At 41.7% G+C, this 21123-nt stretch overlaps 2 protein-coding genes across 5 annotated transcripts in view; one reads left to right on the top strand and one right to left on the bottom strand.

Annotated features, from left to right (window-relative positions):
- The window catches only part of MMS19 (MMS19 homolog, cytosolic iron-sulfur assembly component), a 34467-nt gene extending 15782 nt beyond the window's left edge, over positions 1-18685 (bottom strand). For 3 of the 4 annotated variants that reach the window (XM_063101888.1, XM_063101887.1, XM_063101889.1), the window contains exons 1-8: positions 18561-18685; positions 5661-5709; positions 2874-2974; positions 1977-2062; positions 1530-1604; positions 867-936; positions 357-485; positions 205-266 (exon numbers count right to left, since the gene is read on the bottom strand). In XM_063101888.1, the coding sequence (XP_062957958.1) occupies positions 205-266; positions 357-485; positions 867-936; positions 1530-1604; positions 1977-2062; positions 2874-2974; positions 5661-5709; positions 18561-18675 (687 nt within the window). In that variant the 5' untranslated portion in view covers positions 18676-18685. The other variant, XM_063101890.1, reaches the window with a different exon arrangement.
- Positions 18686-19207: 522 nt separating this feature from the next.
- UBTD1 (ubiquitin domain containing 1) overlaps positions 19208-21123 on the top strand; it is a 53939-nt gene continuing 52023 nt past the window's right edge. The window contains exon 1 of the mRNA XM_063102655.1: positions 19208-19613. Within this exon, the coding sequence (XP_062958725.1) occupies positions 19544-19613 (70 nt within the window). The 5' untranslated portion in view covers positions 19208-19543. The remainder of the gene's footprint in view (positions 19614-21123) is intronic.

A 21123-nucleotide genomic window follows, 5' to 3' on the forward strand; every position in this document is an offset into this window, starting at 1 on the left:
TAAGGAGTTTAAGGAGCCCCCCAAATACCACTGATTTGAATCCTTCTTCTGATGTCAAATGGTTCTCCACTTCCCAGTTCACTACAAATTCATGAGGGCAGGAACTGTTTATTTTGTTCACTTGTACCCTCAGTGCCTCGAACAGGCCCCAGCACACAGAATACTCAATGAATATATGAGTGAATAAATGAAGGCACTACTTACTGGGGTAAAATCAATAGGAAAATAACAGGATGTCACTTCAAACAACTCCTCTACAAAGGGTCCTGTGGCAACAGATAAAGAATGAGGTTGATTTATCAGCTTCATTCATCTGACAAGCCCCAACCAACTAATTCATAGCTACCAAGACGTACCCAGGCTATAGTCCCTGGAGATGAGGTCATGGACGATGAGGAAAGCCACCAGGAGATTACGGGGATCCTTCTCCCCATCCATCACTTGGATGAAGCCAAAGGTGAAGTCAGCTCCTAGGCCCTTTAGCTCTGGGAAGGAGAGAACAAGGTCACTACTGTCCATGGGATAGAAAGCTTGGGCTTTCTCCAGGTCTGTGTTCTACCTCTACTATCACTGCCTCCCAAAGAAGATCCTTTTCATTTTCCTATTCCAAAAGAAATACTTGATGAAGAGATATACATTAATATATATACATTGCTAAAGAGATAAGAATTTAAAATGCTGACTCAAACAACTCTACCCTTCCTCTACTTCACTGGAGAGAGAGTGGACGCCCAGTTTCCCTTTATCGTTTTCTCTGAGTACAGGCTCTTCTACATAACCCCCAGCTAAAATGAATCCTATTAACAGGGGGAAAAAAAGTAGGATGTGCTTGCTTTTCAGATTTCCCAGAAAGCCTGGCCTCTTACCTTCTTCCCGGGTTCGCATGAAGTTGGTGATGATACTGTAGACTGTGTGTCGATCCACCTGTGGCAAAGACTTGGGAGTGGGGGGGAAAGGGAGTAATTGAAGAAAGTGCTCAAAGAATCGTCCTCAAGGGCTGGCCCGTGGCTCACTCGGGAGAGTGTGGTGCTGATAACACCAAGGCCACGGGTTCGGATCCCTATATAGGGAGGGCCGGTTAGCTCACTTGGGAGAGCATGGTGTGGACAACACCAAGTCAAGGGTTAAGATCCCCTTACCGGCCATCTTAAAAAAAAAAAAATCCTCAGCTAACACAAGTAGTTCCTGCTTCACAATCTCTAAGTGGACAGTGCTCTTTATACCAGCAAAAGGTAAACCTAAGCGGAATTGTAGATAAAGGGTATGGATACTGACCCAGCAATACTGCAGTGGTGCCCATAACCCAAACCTGTCTGATACATGCCTTACTTTCTTTAGGTACGAGAGGACACAGGTCAGACATAATGGCATGCACCCCTCGCCTTATCCAGTAGCAAAGAATACATATAAACATGGTCACAAGACCTGAAAGAGTTCAGAATTTAGAAGGTAATATTTTTTTGCCATCTAATTTTGTGTATGTCAAGCTGTGGGAGACAGAGAATACCAACATGATTATTATTACTCACTTGTACATGTACCTCCTGGAAGATGGCTTTAAGCACAGAGACAGCTAGCCCTGGGGGCAGGGCCACACATAGACTCTACGGGAGGAAAGAAGACATGTGAACACTGAGGAAACTATGGTATGGCATCCAAGACAACCCCACAACAGGCCTAATTAGCTACAGTGGGAATCATAACATCCTGGTTCAGGAAGAAGTGCTAAAAGTGAGAAAATTTCTCAGGCTGATTAATTCTCTACAGCTCCTTCCATTTTGGTTCCAAATTCCAGTCCTCCAAAGAACACTTTTATTCTCTAGACTAAAAACAGAAGTGGAGCTGGCTGACACTAATTTAGTCTCACATGTGGGAATATGGTCCTCAGCACTTGAAGCCTCACCCCCAAAGGGCAAGGAGAGAACTGGACATGCGTTCCCACAAACAGTCACACAATGAAAGGAAGGAGAACTCACAAGTGCCCTCAAGCCCTGCAAGACAGATGGGATCACAAGATGATGGTCCTTCAGCCGGTTCTCATAGAACAGGATCAGGTGTACCACTGCACAAACCAGATTCTGCCATTAGTTTATACAGGTGTAAGGAGAGCCCACCCACTTTGCTCCTTCCCTAAGTCTGTAAGGACTGTTCCTGTTTGGGCTTCATTACAAATTTTCTCCTTCACCAGGGGCTATGTTCCATGCCCTCCCATTTGAAGGCGCTTTGACTTCATCAGTCAGGAAAATAGGGGAACATCTCATCTCATCTCTTATTATCCATTCTCACATAGGTTCACAGTAAAACACATTCTCAGCCCCAGAACTGCCTTTCTATCGAACTGGGGTCTGCAAAGTTTTTCTTAAAGGGCCATATAGTAAATACTATAGGCTTACAGGACATCACCTTTGCTGCAACTACTCAACTCTGCTGCTGTATCATAGAAGCAGCACAATCAGTAAATAAATGGGTATGGCTGTGTTCCAATAAATTTTTTTTAATAAAAACAGGCTGTAGTTTGCCCCTGACATAAAAGATAAATAAATTGCTGGCTTTTTTCCTTAGGACTTCAAAGCACTTTGACATTTTATTACTTTCCTCTCCATCTATAAAATACTACTTTGCCCATTTTACAGAGTGGGAAGATACACGGAAAAACTCGTCTAAGGCTACATTTAAAATCCATGTGTCTTATGTCTCAATTCTAATCATCTCTGCCACTCTGCCACATATACCAGTGAGGAATGAGGACCTTGAGTTAGTAGTTCACAGATACCTTCTGCATCCCCTCCTTGCCTATAAAGTTGGCTTGAATAAACATAAGAAGCCTTGGCTCAGCAATCTAAGAAGACATTCCTATTAGTGAATGCCAGTACCTTCCTTCTCCAGGAGCAAGGAGTGACACTGGAGTAGCACCTGTGACAAAAGCTGGATTCCTCGTGCCCGAGTTCGGGGTTCTGGATTCTCTAGAGAGGACCTGGGGGAAAGTAGGATAGAGAGAGCCTGCTATACCCAGTTCAAACCTTTGAATGAATAAATATTTTGCAATTACTCACACTCACTCCCTTGGACACGTAAGCAGAGCCAAGCCCTACTAAAAAAGTAAAAATGACCCAGGAAAGTGTTCCCCAGACTGATCTGGCATCATTAGAGGCATATGTGACATCACAGCCAACAGAAGTTTCTGTCTCCAGGCACCCCCCAGCTTGGCACTTAAAGGACATTGTGCTTATTCCCTTTCCTGAGTGGTATGATTGTGACATTCCTCTGAAACAGAGCTTAGCAGCTACCCACAGGACTTGAGGGATGACTGGCAACTGCAGCTTCTACCAAAACGGGAGAAGAATAAATATACTTTTGTAAATTTCTGCTAAGGAAAAAATGCTGAGACGAACCACCAAAGTCTTGGGAGGGGGGAGGGTGGACAGGGAAGGGAGAACAAAACAACAAAACTTTATAATTGGAAAGTTACAAAGTAAGATGGCCAGAATAAAGGTTTTAACTATGTAGAATTATTGATATGGGAGAAACTAGACTAAAGAAACAAGGAGGTGATTTATCTTCAAAATAGCTCTATAGAGATTACACTTAAACATGCTAGAAATAATGTAAGCAGGAAGTAGAAATTCTTTGGAGGAGAGCTAGCCATGGCAGTTGCATTAAACCTCAAGGATAAGGGAGTGTGTGTGTGCGTACACATTTTTATTTTATTTATTTATTTCACCTTATTTTTTGTTTTGTTTTGTTTTTGGAGGCTGGCTGGTACGGGGAACTGAACCCTTGACCTAGGTGTTACAAGGCTGTGCTCTAACCAATTGAGCTAACTGGCCAGCACTTCATTTTATTTCTTTATATGCGCATATACAGGTACACACACACACACAAAACAGGAGTAAGGGGATAAAAATAAGATCACTGTTGACAGGATCCCTAGGATAGGAACTTGTAGAAAAGTTTCTGCTCAGAAAGTAGAAAACTACATTCAGTGTACTTTAAAATGGATCAAGACACACAAACGCTCACAGGAGCATTATTTGGAACAGCCAAAAAGTGGAAGCAATCCAGATGTCCATCAACTGATGAATGGTTAAACAAAACGTGGTATGTCTGTACAATGAAATATTATTTAGCAAGAAAAGAAATGCAGAACTGATACATGCTATAACACAGATGAACCTTCAAATCATGTTAAGTGAAAGAAACCAGACACAAAGGTCACATATTATATGATTCCATGTACATAAAATTTCCAGAATAGGCAAATCCATAGAGACAGAAAGTAGATTAGTGATTGCCAGGGACTGGGAAGAAAAAGAAAGAAGGAATAACTGCTAATGGGCATGGGTTTGTTTTTGGAGTAATGAAAATGTCCTAAAATTGACTGTGGTGAAAACTGCATAAATCTGTGAATATACTAAAAGCTGTGGAATTAAACATTTTAAAATGGTTAACTTTATGACATGTGAATTATATCTCAATAAAGCTGTTATTTTAAAAAAATGGACCAAGGCCAGAATAGTGTGAGTAGAAAGGCCAAATGGTCTGTTATGTGCGAGAAATGCACAACAGTGACTTTTTTCATTTCCCCCAATTTTCTAATTTTCTGTTTCAGAAGACACGTTGGCTGTGATAGTTAACAATCCTTGCTGATATGGCTTGTCAATTTAAATGGTCTATCAAGTATAAGATATGAGGAAAGCCAGCGTTAGACTATAAGCACAAACTTCCTCTGATGCTTAGAATCCCAGGTTGTAACACTGCTTTCAGTTGTTTCCCTAAGCCTTTTTTAGGGATCTGGTGCTGGGTCTGCCTCCTAGCAATTACCCAGGCAGGGCCCACAACTTGTCTGAGTCAGGTCCAAGCTGTCTAGAATACTGTGGGGTGGGTGGGTCTAAAGAAACACAGGAGCAATCCCAGCTCTAATTAAACAACAGTTGATCGTTTTCAACCACCCACCTCACCCCAGACCTGTGGGCTGAGCCAGGAGCTAATGTGGCCTACTGGCTGTGAACTCCCCAACACTATCCTAAGAAGCCTCAGTCAGGTGGTGTAGTGTATTGAATTATGAACCCCCAAAACTCACTGAAGCTTGAATTGTTTCCCCCTAGTTTTACGTATTAGAAACTTAGCCCCCACTGTGACTGTTAAGAGGGTGGGAAATCCTATTATGGTAATTGAAAGGTGGTGCTTTGAAGAGGTGACTGGATTGTAGGACCATGCAGTAGTGAATGGATTAAAAATGGTGGTCAGGGGCGTGATTCTGAGAGCTTTTGAAAGAAGAAGAGTTTGCCTTGCTCTCTCTCTGCTCTCTCTGCTTCTACCATCTTGCAATGTGAGACCCCTGGGTCATTGTTGCCACCACCAGATGGACTTTGGACATCTCAGCCTCAGAAACTGTAAGCAAATAAATTTCATTTTCTTTATAAATTACCCAGTTCCATGTATTCTGTTATAGTAACATAAACAGACTAATACAGGCGGCAAGAAACTTTTTTCAGGAGAAACAATTCAAAGACAGGCTTAGACTGAGTTTACTGATATGGAAGGGTGGTGCTGGGCTACAGGAGAAATTCAGGCTCCAGGAAAGCAGCAAAGCACAAAAGTAATTTTTTTTCAGAATACACAGGCAGGGCAGAAAAGCATTCTAGAACAGAGGCTCTTACCCAAGGGCTTCTACCACTTGTAACACTGTATAGCTGCCAGATTTCACATCTAGAGGAGACAAAAGGAAGAAACATGAAAACCAAAACGAAACAAATTCCCATTTCATAGGAGTCTTCAATGGCTCTGTAAATTACCATTGTTTCCTGCCTACCCTGGCTTTGTACCATGGGGCCCTCTATGCTTGCCAACAGCCCATCCTAGATAAGAAGCATTACTGTAACACTTCAAATATGCAGCATCAAGTATAAAAATTGAAAAGAAAATGAATATATCATTTGTAAATAACATAACTACTTATCTGGAAAATCCCAGAGAAATTAAAAAAAAATTACAAAAATAACTTGTTAAGGTGGCTGGGTATAAAATTAATATTATGAAATTAAAAACCTTCACACATATATACACACAATAGCATGTAATAAAACGATATAAAAGAAAAAAGAAAGACCAGCCCGTGGCTCACTCGGAAGAGTGTGGTGCTGATAACACCAAGGCCATGGGTTCGAATCCTATATAGGGATGACCGGTTAGCTCACTGGCTGAGCATGGTGCTGACAACACCAAGCCAAGAGTTAAGATCCCCTTACCGGTCATCTTTTAAAAAAAGAAAAAAGAGCCTACTTAAAAATACACACACACAAAAAGAAAATACCTGGATATAAATTTTTCCCTGGATGTAAATTTAAAAAACATGCAAGACCTGAATGGTGAAAACTTTAAAGCACTACTGAGATATCACCTCACACCTGTTAAGATGGCTATTATCAAAAAGATAATAAGTGCTGGCAAGGATGCTGAGAAAAGGAAACTGTTGTACACTGTTAGTGGGAATGTAAATTGGTACAGCCATTACAGAAAACAACATGCAGGTTCCTCAAAAGATTAAAAATAGAACCATCATATGATCCAGCAATCCCACTTCTGGATATGTATCCAAAGGAAATGAAATCAGTATCTGAAGAGATGTCTGCCCTCCCATGTTCACTGTAGCATTATTCACAATACCCAAGATCTGGAAACAACATAAGTGTTGATGGATGAATGGATAAAGAAAATATGATGTTCGGGGGGTGTGTTTACACACACAATGGAATATCATTCAACATAAATAGGCAAGTTGGTTATTAGCCCAGTTGGTTAGAGTGCAGTGCTATAACACCAAAGTCAAGGGTTAGAATCCCCTAACTAGCCAGCCCCCCCCCAAAAAAAAAAACAAGAAAGAAAGAAAGAAAGAAAGAAATTTTCCATAATAAAAGTAAAAAACAAAAACCAGCATAGCTGAGTTCACATTCAGACAAAGAAATCAATGGGACGGAAAAAGAAAGTCCAGACAGACATAAATACATATGAGAATATAATTTTTAAAATCATATTTCAATTGATGGGAAAAACACAGACCATTCAATAAATGGTATTGGTGATCAAGTAAATATTTGGAAAAAAAAAAATAACACTGGCTCCAAATCTTTCACCAAAATAAATTTCAAATGGATTAAATTAAAAAATAAGAAAATTCCTAACTATAATGTGAAATTCAGAAGCCATAAAAGCCATAAAAGAAAAGACTGGTTAATCAGCTACATAAAAAAAAAAAAAAAAAAAAAGGATAGATTTTCTACAAGGCAAAAATACCAACTGGGAAAAAGTATTTGCAATTCTTTTAACAAAGGCTAGTTTACCAATATATAAAGTGCTCCTACAAATAAGTGAGAAAAAGAACCACCTTAAAAATGGGCAAAACCAAAAAAATAAACAGGCATTCCATAGAAAAGGAACTAAAAATACATATGAAAAGATGCTCAACCATATTTACAAGAGATGCAAATTAAACAACACAGAAACTTAAAAAAAAAAATCTACTAGACTGGCAAAGATCAAAAACTTTGCAATACATTATGTTTGGTGATGGTACATAGAAATATCATTTTTACACATTATAGGTGGAAGTAAAAATGGGTACAACCCATATATGGAGGGCAATTTGACAATATATTTAAAATTCTAGGTGCACATAGGCTTTAACCCAGGAAATCTTCTAGAAATTTATCCTATAGACATACTTGTAAAAGTAAAAAATAATACATGCACAAGTTTGTTCACTACAGCATTATTTACTTATAATAGCAAATGACTGCAAACAACAAATGTTCATCAGTAAGAAAATAGTGAATTATAGTCCAATGGAATTCTTTGTATTTACTTTAAAAAAAAGATAAACGAAAAAAGACTGAAGAAACTATATACCTATACTGATAATGGGACAAGATCTAAAAGCAGAAGAGAGTGTACAAATAGTGTGTATAGTATGTGCACAGCATTGTTTTTTAAAGGGAGGGAGATCGTTTTTATTCACATTTACTTATATCTCTGGAAGATATAAAAGGAACTAATAATACTGGTTACCTCCAAGAAGCTAGGATGGAGAGGTAGGCTTTTTTAAAGAATTGGTTTTTTTGGAATAATTTTAGATTTACAGAAAAGTTGCAAAGATAGTATGGAGTTCCTGCACAACCTTCACCCAGTTTCCCCCGATAGTAACATCTTACATGCTACATTTGTCAAATTATGTACATTTATCAAAACTAAGAGATTATCACTGGTACATTACTATTAGTTAAACTCTTGATGTTATTCAGATTTTACCAGTTTTCCCAATAATGCCATTTTTCTGTTCCAGGATCCAGTTAAGGATACCACATTGCAATTAGCCATCATGAATCCTTAGTCTGTGAAAAGGTTCTTAGTCTGTTTTTCATGATCTTGGTAGTTTTAAAGAAGTACTTTATAAAATGTCCCTCAATTTGGATTTGTTTGACATTTCCCTGATGTTTAGACTGGGGCTATGGGTTTTGGAGAAGAATATCACAGAGTGAAATACCCTTCTCATCACATCAAATCTCAAACATGAGATTGCTATCAGTGGTGTTGTTAACTTTGATCACTTGGTTAAGGTATGTGCCAGGTCTCTGCACTATATAGTAAATATTTTTCCCTCTCTGGTACTTATTTTTTGGAGGGAACCACTAAATCCAGTCCACACTTAAGGGGGAGGAGAATATTAAACTCTACTTCTTGGAGGGAGGAGTATCTGCCTATGTTATTTGGAATTCTGCAAGGAAGATTTATCTCTCCCCCTTTATTTAGTTATTTGTGTCAGTACAGACTCGTGTATATTTATTTTATATTTTGGGTTATAATCCAATAAATATAATCCAATATATTACAATCCAATAAATAAAAGGTCATTTATTTTGTTGCTCAAATTGTTCCATCTTTGGCCACTGGGAGCTTTTTTAAAAAAGTGGTGCTGTATACCTTTGACATAACCCATGCTTTTATTTCTTGAGCACTTTCTTACTTTCCAGTACTACAAAATACTACAGGTTCATCTTGTAATCTCCCTTCCCCACCCCTAGAATCAGACTTTTCTCCAAGAAGCCTTGGTTCCTTTTATTGGAGTACGGTATTTAGAAACCAGGACTTGGGTGTGGATGTACTCATTGTCATTAGGGTGCCACTGCTTCTCGGCCCTCTCAGCAGAGCAAGCTGGCAAATATATGTATGTATCATTACCCACATATACACACGTATCTATCACTATTTCTGCATCTCTCCATACATATTAAGCTAAACATAAGACCATGTTAAGGTCTCCAAGTCTAACCCAGTACCACAGGGTTCATTCTAGCCTCCCCCACTTTGCTTATTTGTAATTTCTTTCTGACAGTGAGAAAATTGGTTCCCATTACTGACCATTTATTATTTGTCATCCTTGGTATAGCTGTAAACTACTTTCAGAATTGTCAACAGCCGTGAGATATAAACTTATAAGCAGAGTACAGTGTTTATGTACAGTTTTGTCTTTAGCCTTACAGCTACCAGACAAAATATTGTTTTCCAGAGTCACTTAAGTCAGATTTTTGCCTCCCACTGCCTTTCAGTGAGGACATGTCATGCACTAGTAATACAGTTAGATTCATTTGCCACAGTATCCATTCCATCTTGAGATGAAAGGGAGAATTTTTGCTGTGTCCTTTTGTACCTTTTGAATGTTGTACCACGTGAATATATTACTTTTTTTTTTAAGTTAACAGCACAATAGTAACTAACATAAGAAGCTTCTTAGGATATATTTTCAAATGAGAAACAAAAAGTAAAAGGTTAACAATCTTCATAAGGATTTGCTTAACACAGAAGAGTTCTACCTAAATAAGGTGTGGTAATTAGGGAATTACTTACAGCAGCCTGTTCTGAGTTCCTAACCCACCTACTTCTAAACGCAAGACATCAACTAGTCAGCTCTCACCAACACTGGAAAAAGTGAAAATGATGCTTGAGAAAACTTCTAAACTTCCGGTTCCCCTTCAGCCTGTGGACTCAGAGCAACAGTATTGAGCTGAGCTGGGCAGAGTTTCACTCTGGTACCAGAGAAGGGAGAGGTCCAATCATACCAAAGAAAGGAGAGCTCTAGCCAGAATACATAGCTTGTGACTGGCACCAATCAAGACATCAAACAATCCTAGCCTTCCTCATGCCTGGATGTGGAAGGCCTAGTTGCTGCTCCGGCTCCTGAGAAAGACCCAAGGGAAAAAATGAGCAGGGTGTAGAGTTGGGGAAGGGGCAGCAGCCAGACTAACAGGACAAATAAATCAAGGAACTGATAGTTGGGTTCCATGTCCAATTCCTTAATGGTAACACTTACATGAAGAGAAATACCTATTTCTGGGTTATAAACCATAAAAGAGTGTTGTACCATTTGGGAAGGCAGAAAAAGGTACTCTTTTAGAACTCACTGGGTAGGGCCCAGAAAACTCTGCTCAAAACCTACCTAAAAACTAATTTCAGTAGTGGTCACAGTAAGAGTTAGCAACTTCACACAGGAAGCCATAGGGGACTGATAACTGGTAATACCAAAGGACACCACTGAACCAAATCATTTTTCTTCAGCAACACTATCAAAATCCTCTGTGGATGCTAAGTGAGGGTCTGTCTTTGGAAATACCTCAAGTGTTGTAAGGCAAAGACCTGCCTCATAAGCCCCATTCAGTTGCCTCTATTTTTTTCATTTTTAAAAAAATTGAGGTAAATTTACATAAAGTAAAATGCACAGACATTAAGTGTACAATTTGATGCATTTTAACAAAAGTATACAGCTGAGTAACCAATGCCTAATCAAGTTACAGAACACTTCCATCACCAGAGAAAGCTCCAGCATGGCCAGTACCAATCAATTCCCACTCCCATACATTGCCTCAATTTTTATAATTGAATAATGCTTCTTTATCATTCAGCATACATCAGTATAAAACTGACTGCCTTATAATTACAAAGAAACATCCATTTGCATGTGATTCCTTGAATCCCAGTATATAGCTTGTAGCTGAGCTGTTTAGTCTTCCTATCTTTCACAAAGGTCCCATCTTGAATTAATGCAGCACAAACATAAAAGAAAAGTGAAGTATAATAGTAGTACAAAATTAGGAAAAAATGAGCTGATAAAGCTATCACACAATAGTATATAAAAGTAAGGAAAATGGCGAGTAAGCTGGCAAAAAACTACAATTGGTATTTGGGGAATGTTTTCACAGGTGACTAAATTTAACATCTTATTCAAGTTCTAATGAGTCCACCTCAGAAATGTCTTTCAAATATGACTCCTTTTGATCCCTATAACCAGACTATATAGTGAATGCCTCAAAAAAACCTTCTATTTTTTGGTGTGACAAACATGTTCTTAAATTTTTAGCTGTGGTGATCATGAGGGAATATCGTGAATATACTAAAGTAAAGCTACTGAACTGTTCACTTAAAATGGTTAAAGTGGCAAATTTTACCGTAACTTAAAAAAAAGCATTCCAGAGCTTCCAGACAGCCAAACACATGGAAGTTCCTGGAGAGTGACACCTAGAGAGGGCATGTAAGTTTCATGCTCCTTCCCCTATCTCTGTCCTATGCAGCTCTTCATCTGGTGTTCATCGGTATCCTTTGTAGTATCCTTTAAAATAAACCAGTAAATGTATCACGGAAATCAGGACAGTGGCAGTGGGAACTGTGGCAATCAAAGGGGTGGAAAATGATTACTATCTTGTAATGAACTAGGAAGGAAAACTCTATGCAAAGAAAAAATGCAATGAAGGCTACAACTTCAAAGAATTAATTCTGGAATACCATTACAACACATACATCGACCAAATGGACACACAGTGAAGAAATGTTTGTTGCCTTAAATTAAAAGTAGGTTCTTGAAAGAGGGGAAAAAATGAAGAAAGAACAAAAAAAGCCCACTTTCTTCCTACAGCAATAACCTAACTGTATATGGTATAAAAGAAACCAGTTCCAGCAGTGAAAAAATTTTTTTTTTTTTTAAAGATGACCAGTAAGGGGATCTTACCCCTTGGCTTGGTGTTGTCAGAACTACACTCAACCAGTGAGCTAACCGGCCATCCCTATATAGGATCTGAACCTGCAGCCTTGGTGTTATCAGCACCACACTCTTGGTTATCAGCCTTGGTGTTATCAGCATAACACAACACAGCCACGGCCAGCCACTCAGCAGGGAGATTTTTTTTTTTTTTTTTTTTGAGAAATGACTAGAAGGAAGGAGATTTCTTTAAGTGGACTGTTTTTCTTTCTGGGGGGGCAGCTGATGGGTAGGGATTGGAACCCCTGACCTTGGTGTTATAACATCACACTCTAACCAACTGAGCTAAACAGCCAGCCTGTTTTTTTCTTTTTTTTTTTTAAAGCAATCAAATGCTGTGGGTTGATTGAGCTGTGCCCCCCAAATATTAAAAACAATTCCCACTGTAACAGTTGAGGGTGGGAAATCCTATTACGGTAATAGCAGGGCCTTGAAGAGGCCCCTGCCTAGTGAATGGATTAAAAACGATGGTCATGGGTGTGGTTCTGAAGGCTTTGAAAGGAGAGTGCATGAGGAACTATCTCTCTGTCCATTTTCTGCCATGTGAGGAAGTATCTCTACGTGCCATTTTCTGCCATGTGAGACCCCTGGGTCACTGCCGACACCACCAAGGCCTTTAGCAGCTGTGTTCCTTGCACTTTGGACTTCCCAGACTCTGAAACTGTAAGCAATAAATTTCATTTTCTTACAAATTACCAGTTCTGTGTATTTTTAAATAAGCAACAGAAATGGACTAATAAACCAAGAAAGGCTGAAAAACTACTGAAAAACTGACCAAACCAGACTCGCACATTTATGTTTATTTTAAGACACTTCATTAAAAAAGATTTGAAGAACATACAAAAATCAGATTTGGTAACTAAAAGTTGTAACAAATTGTACAACTGGTTATACAATCATAGTGTTAATAATAGTAATGTTTATTTCTTAAATTAACTTACCCTTAAGAGTATGTAAGATTTGATTATCTGATAATGATTATTTAAATATTCCTATCTGTTTATAAAATGGTGTTATAGATAACACCAAAGTCACCCATGCTGGCCAGCTGCCCCCAAAAACCCATAAATAAATAAACAAAAAAACAAATAAATAAGTAAGTAAATAAATAAGATGGCTGCTATAATAATAATAATAATAATAATGCACATAAAGTTATATAAGATATGTCAGGCCTAAAGGCTGCTGAAATGATTTGTCAGAAAATTAAGCCAACACAAACTATGTAAGATGAACAATATTTGAAATGCTTTCTAGTGAAAAATTATAATCCACTTAAACTCTAATCAGAAAAAAAGGAATATTCTCAAAAATCCTATTATGGAATTGAATCAAATAGCAAAAAGTACAGGATTAGAATATGCTTGCACCTATTAACAAAAACAAAATTCCTAATGCTGCTCAAATTGAAAGGGCATTGCTAAAAGAATGTTTTTAAAAATCTTGTATATAAAATAGTAATAATAATGATGATACTGTACTTCATTTCACTTGCCACAAAATAACATCTTAATCCCTAAAAGTAAAATTCAGAAATATTTTAAAGTTTTTTTTTTGCAAGTAACATAATCTATCTTTTGTATAATTCATATTCAGGAATATGGTTTTTAATAATGCTCTTCCCACAAATAATCATGTTTTTCTGTGGTTACAGTATTAAACTCTATTTTAAGTTGTATTTAGGGGAGAAAGAAAAAAAGTCTTCCAATCCACTCATACACTATCTCCCTAAAATGCACAATTACTTCCCTACTTACGAATCTCCATTTGCTCCTTATTTCCTAAGAACTAACTCCTTGGCTTGATGTCCTTCACAATTGAGCCCCTCTCTCTTCCTCCCCTTTCATCATGACTCCTATCATTCAGTCACATGAAATCCCAATATGTTAAGCCCCTCCATATCCTTAAGCCTGGAAACATAGTCCCTCGGTTTAGAAAGTCCCTTACCAGGGCCGGCCCCTGGCTCACTCAGGAGAGTACGGTGCTGATAACACCAAGGCCACGGGTTCGGATCCTATATAGAGATGGCTGGTTCGCTCACTGGCTGAGCGTGGTGCTGACAACACCAAGCCAAGGGTTAAGATCCCCTTACCAGTCATCTTTAAAAGAAAAAAAGTCCCTTACCAGTCCTTGTCTACCTGAGGAACTTCAACTCTTCTTTCAAGACTCAGCTCAAATGCTGACTCTTTTGTGAAACATTCCTTGATTCCCTGAAAGAGAATTACTTCTTTCATGTTCACTCCATTCTTCTTAAAAAAAAAAAAAAAAAAAAAATTGTCATATGTGTTGTTTTCACTCAGCATTAACTGAATATCTATAAATCAGGTACTGTGTTAGGGCTTAAGACAGAAATACAGACCATGAGTACTAAGATCCCCCTGGTCTGTTGAGGTCTATATAAAGACTTGTACAATCACAGTGAACAAGGTCAGTGTTACCAAAGTGATATAAACAGAGTTTGGGTTAACATAAGAAAGAAATAAAACTCCTGGTTTATGAACCATGGGTCACTAACTTTAAGTGATTCTCATAACATGTAACTTCTCCCAAATGAAAAATAACCAGAATACCTGGAAATACTATTAATTATACACTTGGACTCCTGGGATGAAAGAAGCATACTAATAAAGAGTTAATTTTTCAAAGGATAGCCTCACTAGCATTAAGGAAAAAATAAGTGTAATCCTTTCTCTTTACAAGCAGGCCTAAGTTTTTCCAACGTGTTCAAGATTTGCTCTCTAAAAATGGACCTACTAGCACCTCCTAACTACCCACACTTTCCTCAGCAGGGCACCAGTTTGTGTGGGGCACTGAGGAGTCAAAGGAGTATTTATATGATCACTGACACAGAAATACACAATCAGATCTCTGTCTGATGGAGCTGCAGCCCTCTTGAGAATCTGGAGTAGCAGCCAAAGGGGAGTGAGGGGGAGGAGGCAGGGTGAGTGGCTGGGAGGACATAAAGGAGCAGGAGAGAGAAAAATTCCAATCAGGACTAGGTTTCAATCAAGCTCTCAAAATGCCTTTTCTGCTGATGATGCCACAGACATTTCTCAAATCCATACTTTGCTGTTCTTTAACAATCTTTTGGTTTCAGGAATAGTGGTCTACTCAAGGAATCACAAATGTGGGAAAATACAACATAAGAAGGAAAATCCAAATAACTAAGAGGCAAAAAATGATACTCATTACCTGCAAATTCAACATGTCCAAAAGTCACACTCTTCAAAATCAGCTCCCTTCCCAACCTCCATTTCTGGGGAAAGTACTTCTTTTTTCCTCATCCTCAGACTCAAAGTCTAGGGGTCATTTTGGAGTCCTCTCTCTCCCCTTCACGCCCTAGTTAGACCTCAAATTCCAGATTCTTTCTTCAACATCTCTCATTACATCCATTTAGGTAGTTTTTATTGTGTACCTACTTATGCTAGTTCTAGGAGACTCTGGCAGAAGAAGAGGGACAGTAGGGTGTGGAAATGTATATAGAAATAGCTACTAAACAAGTTTGCTAATAAGTACATGAGAAATAAGTACTATAAAGATTCTGAAGTGTGAGATGTTGTCTGGCTGGTATAAGAAGGAAATACTTCGGGGGTGGCACTCAATTTGGGCCTTAACTCCTAGATCTAATTCGGATTAGATAAAGTTAGTGGAGGAAATTGGGAAGGTAAGCACTCAACAAACATCGACTAAAGGTGGCTGCCTGGAACCAAAGGTCCAGGAGGGCAGTGGTGAGAATAAAGGCTGGAACCAGGTAGTGGCAGCCTTTGAATACCTGCCTGAGAGGCCTTTAACCCTTAGGCTGCCAGGTGATTTCTCTTCCATCAATTGCACCTTTACAGCTGAAACCTACTGTCATCAGGACCCCAGGTGCAGAGTTCTTGGTAACCATGTTTGTGACCACAGGCTGTTTCTTCTACATTTACAATTTGTAGGAGTGGCTACTGCTGCCAGTGGGTGAACAGCAAACTTCTAGCTGGTCCCTTCAGCACAAAAAGCTTGATTTAGGCTGGAAGGTTAGAAAGCACATCTTATTCTGGGGATGCTTCAAAACTGTCAGCTTTCAACAACCCTAACTAGGGCTGTGATCTAAGATGGAGAATATTAACTTAATCCTTTTCAAATGTGCTTTTATTTTATGGCTCCCTTGATCAAGGATTTATAATGACTCCTATTACCTACAAACACGTCATTCAAATCCCTCTGCCTGGAATCCAAGGTGAAGCATAATCCAACCCTACCAAACATTTGCAGCCTTATCTACTCCTACTCCACAACCTTCCGTTCTTAGGAGGTCTAAATTACAACAGGTTACAGAGTCTCAGCTGAACTGAGTTAAATTTAAAGGAGACAATAGTTTAGGCCATTTTTTCAGGAATAAATAAAATTATAAATTTTACAAAAATATTTATAAGGACCTAGCAGTCGTCATTCATTCTGTCTTCTCCAAGTGTGTACTGAATCCGAAAAATCCAAAATTATTGTTTTTATAATGTATAAATGTGAAAGAATAGTTACAAGTGACGCTGATATAGTAATGTTCTGTATCTTGGTGGGTGCTGGATTACACAGGTGTATGCATTTATCAAAACCAGTGAATGTACACTTAAGATTTATATGCTTCAATGGATATAAATTTTACATCAAAATAAACTGTAAACAAATTCTAGTCAATGATATGCATGCCAAAGTATTTAGGGAAAATGTACTGACGTCTGCAATTTAAATGGATGAACATATACGTGATAAAGCAAGTTATATTAAAATGTTAATGGTAGGATCTAGGTGGTGGGTGTATGTGTGTTCTTTATAAAATTCTTTCAACTTTGCTGTATGTTTGAAAATTTTCATAATAAAACACTGGGAAAAATGACACTGATAACATACTGCATTTGTTAATTGTAAGCAGTGATAACACTATACTTCCTAAGTTGTAAGATGTTAAGTTTAGTGGCACCACCAGGCATTTGCTCCTTGATGCTTCCAAACCACCCTGCATACCCCTTATAGTGTGGTGGGAAAGACAACCATGCTGTAAGTTCCTAGTGGGCATAGATCTAATCTAATTTGTATTTATATTCCTATTGCTTTGTATCATGTTTGGGGAATATGTGTCCACTAACAGTGCAATGACTAAAAGTGGAATATTGCTAAAGACCAAAGTATTATATTTCTAGCAGATTCATTTCTCACGTATTCTAAAAATCAGTATGTTCAATATGCAAGAGAAATGTGCCCTTTATTTTTCCCCAAGCATGTAAAATTTCCAAAAATACTCATCTGTACCTACGAGATCATTTTGTATTCTACTACTTAAAGCAGAGGTCTGAAGGCCTTCTAACATTCAGTAAGTTTTTAGTAGATTTTTCTCTTTTCTAAAACAATGAAGTTTCAGAATTCCAAGAAGCATGGAATTTGTTTTATTCAAATCTGAGATAAGCTATCAGACCTAAAAGATCCCTGAACCATCAAAAGCAGGAAGCTGGAGATCTGGGAAGAAGATAAAAACAAATACCACATAAAAAAGTCAAGGAGCAAATGTGGTATATCTACACAATGGAATTCTACTCTGCTATAAAAAAGAATGAAATACTACCATTCGCAGGGGCATGGATGGACTTAGAAAAAATTATATTAAGTGAAACAAGGCAGGCACAGAAAGAGAAATACCACATGTTCTCACTTATTTGTGGGAGCTAAAAATAAACACACAAACAAACGGGGGGCGGGGAAGAAGACTCAACAATCACAATTCCTTGAACTTAAGTGAACAAATATGAAGTTGATGGGTGGGGGGGAAAGGGAGGGGGGAGGGAGGAATCAGTAAAGGGACACGAAAATCAACTACATTGTATATTGATAAAATAATTTTTTTAAAAAAAAGTCAAGGAGCGAATTAATCACGAACTTGACCAAGGAAAGGAGAAAAAGTCTTTAAGGCAGAACGAAAAGCAGAACATCTCCAATTCCCCCTAGGCTGGCTCCTCGTCTCCTCTCAATTACAACACAGCCAGTCAGAGGGGGAGGTCTGGCCACTCCCAGAATGCCACGCGACGGGAGCTCGTGCCGCGGAAGGTGCATCTCCCCACGTCAACCTCCCACTAACAACGTGGTTTCGTGGCTTAAAAACTTGGTTCCCACCTGAGCACTTGAGTCCGAGTCCCAATCCCCCTACCCCGCCTGTTCTGTAGCCCCGTCCAAGTCTCCTGCCCTACCTGCGCTTCAGTTTCCTCATCTGTGAAATGTAATGATTCCCTATCACTGGTTACGGGAAGATGAGGAGCGTAAAATGGCTTTAAGGAAGATGCGAGCGACTCTCCAACTTGTTATGACTCTTAAACTCGTGGTACTCACCAACCAGCCCCGACACCAATCTCTCAATCATCCCTGCCCCTCACTCCCTTCCCGCCCGGCGCGGGTGCTGAGGCCGCTCTCTCCTGTCTGCCCTTATGCAGAAGCCGCGCGGTGCAGTCTTCCGTACCTGCAGCTACCTGGTCAGCGGGGCTGTCCTGCTGACCCATGACGAAGTCGTGCACGAGGCCCCACAGGGCTCCCGTGGGCGCCGCCGCCTCCACAGCTGCGGCGGCGGCGGCCATGACGCGACCTAGACACCGTGGGAGGGGAAGTAGGCGGTAGCGTGAGACGGGCCTGTCCGCGCACGCGCCTCTCGAGCCAATGGCCTGGCGAAAATCGGGGGGGGGGGGGGGGGGCGGGACGCTCTCTGGATCACGTGCCTGACGGCTCCAAGCCAGGCAGTTTCAGGGAGGGACGGGCCAACCCCTCCCCGGAGGGCGGGGCGTGGAATCGGGGCGGTGGCTCCAGGAGGGAAGGTGGCGGCTGGGCACTCGGCCGAGGGCCATTGAGGGCTAATAATTCCCGGCCCTGCTCTCTGGAAGACGGGCAGCGGGGCGGGCACCTGGCTGGGTGGGGCCGAGGGGCGGTACGCACCCTGGGGGAAGCCAATGAGAAAGTCAGGCCCGGCCCGAGTGGGCGGTGCTGTGGGTCACATGCGCACCTGGGGCGGGTGGTGGCGGCGACGTGAACACCGCGAGCCGGCGGAAGGGAGCGGGGCTGGGCTGGGGCGGGGCTAGGCAGGTGAGTGACAGGCTCAGGGGGGCCGGCCCCAGCTGGGAGCCTCGAGCGATCCCGGAGTAGCTGCCGCGGTGCCCGCCCCCTCTCTCCGCCCCTCCAGCGGAGCTGGTCTCCGGCCGGGCACCGTCGCGGGCCCCCCTGGCCCGGCCACCTGGGTTTGTGCTGGGGAGTCGGCTACCTCTCTCTCCCCCAGGCCCGCAAAGTTTGTGGCGAAGCCGGCGCCGAGGCAGAGTGTGCCCGGAGGGGAGTTCGGGGAGCGCGGATGCCGGGCGGCAGGAGCCGTTGAGTTGGGACGCCGCCGTCCGGGGAAGGAGCGCCGAGCACCGACCAGCCCGCCGCCTCCGGTTCATGGGGACCAGCTGAGTGGCCAGCATGGGCAACTGCGTGGGGAGACAGCGCCGGGAGAGGCCGGCCGCCCCGGGACACCCCCGCAAACGAGCAGGTAAGGACGGGGAAGGGAGAAGGGCCACGGGTACCCCGCCGGTTGTCCCCCTCCTTGCCCGAGCCCTGGGCTTCCCGAGCGACCTCCCACGGCTCCTGGTTCCTGGGTTTCCCTGATGGTTGCTCCGGAGCCAGACGGGGGCCCCCTCCCCAGCTCTGGGTGGCCGGGGAACCGAGTTGGGGCAGCTGCGAGCGCTGACCCGGTTGCGAGACCAACTCACTCCAACTGGGAAGCTCCTGGTGGGGATGGGGGAGGGGGTGGGGGCAGGAAATGTTTGCAGACCGCAGCGGAGCCAGCGGAGGGGGGGGCCCGGGGCGAGGGCGCCGTTGGCCTGGCATCCCGGGCCGGGGTCGACGCCGGCCGGTCGGGGCACGGCGCGGGCATCCAGGCGTCCCCAGAACTCGGAGAGAGCGAGGCGAGAACAGTTGCTCCTTCCAAAGGCTGTCTGGTCATTATCGGACTGCAGATCGTGTCTGCCGGAATCCGACTTGCAAAAGCAGCGCAGGACTCTGGGAAAGAAATCTTTATTTCCCCCGCAGGGCTTTTTAGAGCTTCCTGGCCGTCTGGGAGTTTAGGAAAGGTGGGGTGCGGGGTGAGAGTCGCCCATGGGTTTGTTGGTATCCTTCCCAGCCTTGGGAATGGGATCTGCTCTCTGGTGATCTGCGAGGCCCGGGTAGCGCTTTCTCACTTTCTTGGTACATCCCTCCTATCCTGGCGCTTCGCCCCGGGAGGAGGTCTGGCGGTCATTTCCCTGAGTCTTGTACTCACTTCCTTCTCTGAGGGTGTTGCAAGGACCTTCTGAGAATGACAGAATAGTAGACTTTAGGGCTCAAAGGGAACTTTGAAACTTCTTTGGATTCTAGATAGCCCTGTGTCTTCCTCTCTGTGTAAAAGCCAAGATCCAGAGAGGCTGAGCAACTTGTCCAAAGTCACACAGGTAGTACAGCCGGGGCTAGAACCCAGTCTCCTCTTTCACCCCATTGCTACATATCCCTTTATGTAAGAGGAGCCAGAGGCAGAGTTGTTAATAAAGTGGAAACTCAAGTTGGAGTTTCCTGTCTCCTTTGACACAGAAGGTGTGTTGCTTGGGTTGTGGAAACTGGGAAGGAGGATGGGGGAAACATGGGGGAGGCAGGGGAGGATGTCTGTGTGGAGGACAAGGATGACTTGTGGAGGAAGAAACTCATTTTTATAGGAAGGATGGGGCAAAATGTAACATTGAAAATCTCTGTCTGAAGGCAATCTTGGCCATTCTTCTGACTGAGCTAAGTTGATTCTCAAACTCAAGGGCTTTCTTCTCTTCATTCATTCATTTGACAAGTATTTATTATTTATGTGCTCAGCCCTCAATTGATTTTGTCACAGTTTTCACTGTTGACAACCCTCTTCTACTTGAAACTCTTCTCCTTTCCTCTGATAAGTCCCACCCACCATCACCTTCTAGGTGTGGGGACACCATGGTTCAGTTTGACATTCTGTTTTTTCCTCTCATTAACACTCCTTCCCAGAG

This window comes from Cynocephalus volans, chromosome 7 (genome assembly GCF_027409185.1).
Source record: "Cynocephalus volans isolate mCynVol1 chromosome 7, mCynVol1.pri, whole genome shotgun sequence".
Lineage (NCBI taxonomy): Eukaryota > Metazoa > Chordata > Mammalia > Dermoptera > Cynocephalidae > Cynocephalus > Cynocephalus volans.